At 32.8% G+C, this 4,371-nt stretch overlaps 1 protein-coding gene across 1 annotated transcript; it reads left to right on the top strand.

Moving 5' to 3' along the window:
- Window positions 1–1,306: 1,306 nt before the first annotated feature.
- On the top strand, window positions 1,307–2,604 carry LOC140877148 (transcription factor MYB1-like). Its single transcript, XM_073280674.1, has 3 exons — window positions 1,307–1,430; window positions 1,534–1,663; window positions 2,031–2,604. The coding sequence occupies exons 1-3, from the start codon at window positions 1,307–1,309 to the stop codon at window positions 2,602–2,604; spliced, it is 828 nt and encodes a 275-aa protein (XP_073136775.1).
- Window positions 2,605–4,371: the final 1,767 nt, after the last annotated feature.

Below are 4,371 nucleotides of genomic sequence, written 5' to 3'. Positions count from 1 at the left end.
ACAGGAGGAATTTGGTGGATTGAATTAGTTATTATTTCCTTTCTAAGTGGGTCAGACATTGCCTTCACTGAGTTATTACTATTATATGAGCCGTCCCTCCCTCGTACAGTGCATTAAATCCTCTCTCGTACAAAGAATAAAAAAACTGTATATTTCTTTTTGAGAATCGTAAATATATATATTGATTTCACATGAATCCTTCATACGAGAAGATAACATAGGCTGGGTGTGTCTCTCTGCATGCAAATTTTATTTACATGTGTCTATGCACGTGTGCATTATAACTGATTTTTATTTTTATTTTCTCGTGTTTAAGCGTAGTACTCTTATTTAAAAAAAAAAAAATTAAAATCAGATAGATTGAAATTTTCTCATTTTTAATTTTTCTAATTTTTTTATACTTCATGCTAAAAACAACAAATAGGGGTATTTTGAGATTTATTAAAAGAAAGATCTTTACACTAATAATTTGTCTTTTATTATACTAAAAAAAATAATTTGTCTTTTATTAAACCGGACTTCGACTTATTTATGATTGTCAGTCTGTGACTGAAAGCATATAATTAGGGAATTCACAATAGAAAAACCTCAACACGACCTTTTTTGCGCTTCTTACTCCGCCACATCATTGCCACGTCAAAAACAAAAAAACCTTATCTAACCCTCCACTATAACAAAAAACTCAAACAATTTTTTTATGGACCCCATGCTCAATTCAAATATATCAACTATAAATTTATAAATTTTATATATTTATATATACAAATGATGTATTTTTATTATGTTTTACTTAATTTTCATAAAAAATATAATTTTTATTAATTAAAAACTATAAAATTTTTAAATTTTTATTATTAGATGCATTTTATCATCGATCCATTTAAAAAAAAATTAAACTGCTAGTTTAATAAAAAAAATTTAAAAAATTACAATGGCTATACACAATTTTAAAAAATAGAAACACAAAAAAATGAAAATAATAGTTATAATAAAAATGAGAACATAAAAAAAAACAAATGAAAAAGCCACGGTCAAAACACAAAAGTGTGTGTATGTATATATCATATATATATATATATAACAGTAATATATTTATATATATTTAAACAATAAAAAAATTAAAAAAGACAAAAAAAAAAAAAAAAAAAAAAAAAAAGCAAAGGGCGCTCTTGAATATTTGCCTGCTCAGAATAAACGGTGCATGCTTTTGTTTTGCACTATTATATTATATTATAGTATATTATATATATATATATATATATTGTCTCAACACATAAGGAAACAATAAAAAAATAAATGAATGAAAATGGAAAGTGGCAGTTCCTCTGGAGTTAGAAAAGGTGCATGGACTAAAGAAGAAGATGCTCTACTGAAGAATTGCGTGGAACACTATGGAGAAGGAAAGTGGCATCTCGTCCCACTTAGAACAGGTACGTACTCAAGTTTTCGCGATTGAAACCTTTTTTTTTTTACGTGACCCGCATTCGATCACTTGCATTTTACTATTTCATCAAGGTTTACTTCTATTTTCAGGATTGAACAGATGCAGGAAGAGTTGCAGGTTAAGATGGTTGAACTATCTCAGGCCGAATATCACAAGAGGCAACTTTTCGCAAGACGAGGTTGATCTCTTGATAAGGCTTCATGACCTCTTGGGCAACAGGTAAGTTTTCTACATTATCCACTCTATTTTAGATGCAACATTTTGGAGCATTAATCATGCATTATTATTACCACCTGACTATACTTGTTTACACATCTCACTTGAAGTGGTAGTACGTAACATGATCTAAAGATGCAACTTTGTAATATTTAATGATATACTTAATTACTCACATTTGTCGTGTATATAAAAGTAACTCATGATGGCTGCTAGTAAAAAATGTAATAAATTGCATGAAAATGAAGCATATCTACTTGGTGTCAGTAATATATATGTCTCTCTCATTTATTTAGTTGCATTATTTGTCTTTTGCTCTAAAAAGAAAAACAGTTGCTAATCAATTTTCTTGATTCCAAATGTGAATCAGATGGTCGCTGATTGCTGGAAGAATCCCCGGAAGAACAGCAAATGACGTAAAGAACTTTTGGCACACCCGGATTGAGAAGAGATCAAGAGGGGAAAAGGGACGACCAATCCAAAAAGCAATCACAAAGGAAAACATCCTACGGCCGCAACCTCGTGCTTTTCCCAATCTGACCATCCAGGACGGGCCGGTGACGGATCATGAGGATGAAGATGATGAAGATGATGATGATGATGATGATTATGATAACAAAAATCATGATGACGATGATAATGGCCACAATAAATCACAACAATATTCTTCAGTTGATGCATCACTGCCATCGTCTTCGCAAGATGAACGTATTCGTTGGTGGAGAAGTTTGCTTGATACAACGGAGAATGATGTCCGTTTGTTTGATGATAAAAAGGAGGAAGAGGGATTATGGGCGGGGAAGAACAATCCTACGGGATTCATGGATGGTGGGAATGAACATTCTATGCCATCATATGAATTGAATGATGATTTCAACTTCGGCGATGACATTTGGGAACTGCTAGGGTTTGGAAATGATGGGACCAGTGGGAAGACAAAATGAGACTTCAAATTTGGAATTGGGTTTGGATTTTGAATATTTGGATTTAGAATTCCTTTTCCTGTTTAGCAAGTGTTATTTAAGAATTTGATTTGTTATTTAAGAATTTGATTTGAGTGCTGTTGAAAATAATATTATTTAATTTTTAAATAAATTTTATTGTATTTTTAATCATTTTGGTTATCATTAACATTTATATAAATTCGCAATAAAAAATATATTATATTTATTAAATAAAAAATATAATACATTTCAACTTTTCACATCTTATATTAAAAATTATATCTATGTTGAATCTTACATTTTGGTGATAACAAAACAATATATCATTGTTATAGATTGTGCCACTTTTTTTCTTGTAATACTGCTAGTTTATGAAGTCACAAGAGTCGACTGCCTACCTTGAAGAACGGGAGTTTGGACTGCTTTCAAGCCACATGCATTAACATGCCTCGACCGGTCAAGCGCTAGTTACAATATCTCTCAACCGGTCACTTGCTTAGACTTCCACTCAACCGGCTCCTATAAGCTTTCCTTTACCGTTCACATATGCAAGACGTACAATATTTCTCAGCGATCACATGGAAAGACTTCCAGAACAGGACAAAACAGCATTAAAGAGCCGCCTAATGCATTTATGAGCAGACAACAAGGATTTTTGGAAAGTTCTCGAAATGATTGCTGAGACGCTCTAGCTCAGAAACTAACTGCAACCGTTACCTCTCAAATATAGAAAGAGTCACAACTCACATTTATTTAAGACTATACTTTTAATAGAGAGGTAAGCAGAAAATACCTGTTTTGGAATTGTTATATCATGCTTTGGAATTGTTATATCATGCTCGTGGTATAGATTTGGCATGAAAATACTTATATAGAATTGGTTTTGACAGCAAAGAGTTTTGCTGTGTTTTTCTAGAAAACATGCTCGCTCGATCGGATGATTATCACCGATCGAGCGCGGCCCTATATTTTGCAAAACAGGGGAATCGAGTTTATGGCTCGCTCGATCGGATGAAGTTCCCCGATCGAGCGAGGCCATAAATATTCGGAACCCGAGAGCAGGGTTATGAAGCCCGCTCGATCGGGTGTTTTTCACCGATCGAGCGAGGCACTGTTTATTCTAATTTTAAAAAAAAAAAAAATTTACTTTGCTCTTGGTTTATGTAATTGATGATTAATGAATGTTAATTGTTCATTAATTGCCCTAAGATGAGATTAGAAACCCGAGGTCCTCACAACAGGTGGTATCAAAGCGTAAGATTTCTTGGATTAAGATAGAAGTTGAGCGGGGTAGATCGAGTCGCATGCATGTATTGTATTGCATAGATGAATGCATTACTTGATGTTACATGAATTGCATGCGAGCATGATTTACTTTTACAGAAATGCATGCTATTGATTTAAGAATTACATGCTTAGATGATTATGTGTTTACATGACTATGTGAATGCTTATAAGCATGTTTTATGTCTGAAAACCATGTGATTGGTAGATTCAGTATGCAATAATAGAATTGAGATTATAAGCTTTGATATTGATTGTATTTTATAATCTCTGTGATGTTTACAAGAATTTTTGTACTATTATGCTTCGGGTGAAGTAAGCACCCAGACTGAACAGAATTGTATCTTTGGGTGAGGTACGCACCCAGATTCAATAGAACAGTACATCTCAGGTGATGTAAGCACCTCACATTGAGCGGAACAGTATATCATAGAACCTTGGATACTACATTGACATTGATGGAGCTATTTCTACAGAAATTTC

This window comes from Henckelia pumila, chromosome 2, assembly GCF_033568475.1.
Source record: "Henckelia pumila isolate YLH828 chromosome 2, ASM3356847v2, whole genome shotgun sequence".
Lineage (NCBI taxonomy): Eukaryota > Viridiplantae > Streptophyta > Magnoliopsida > Lamiales > Gesneriaceae > Henckelia > Henckelia pumila.
The sequence above is the reverse complement of the archived record's forward strand: the minus strand, read 5'-3'. Positions and strand labels throughout refer to the sequence as shown.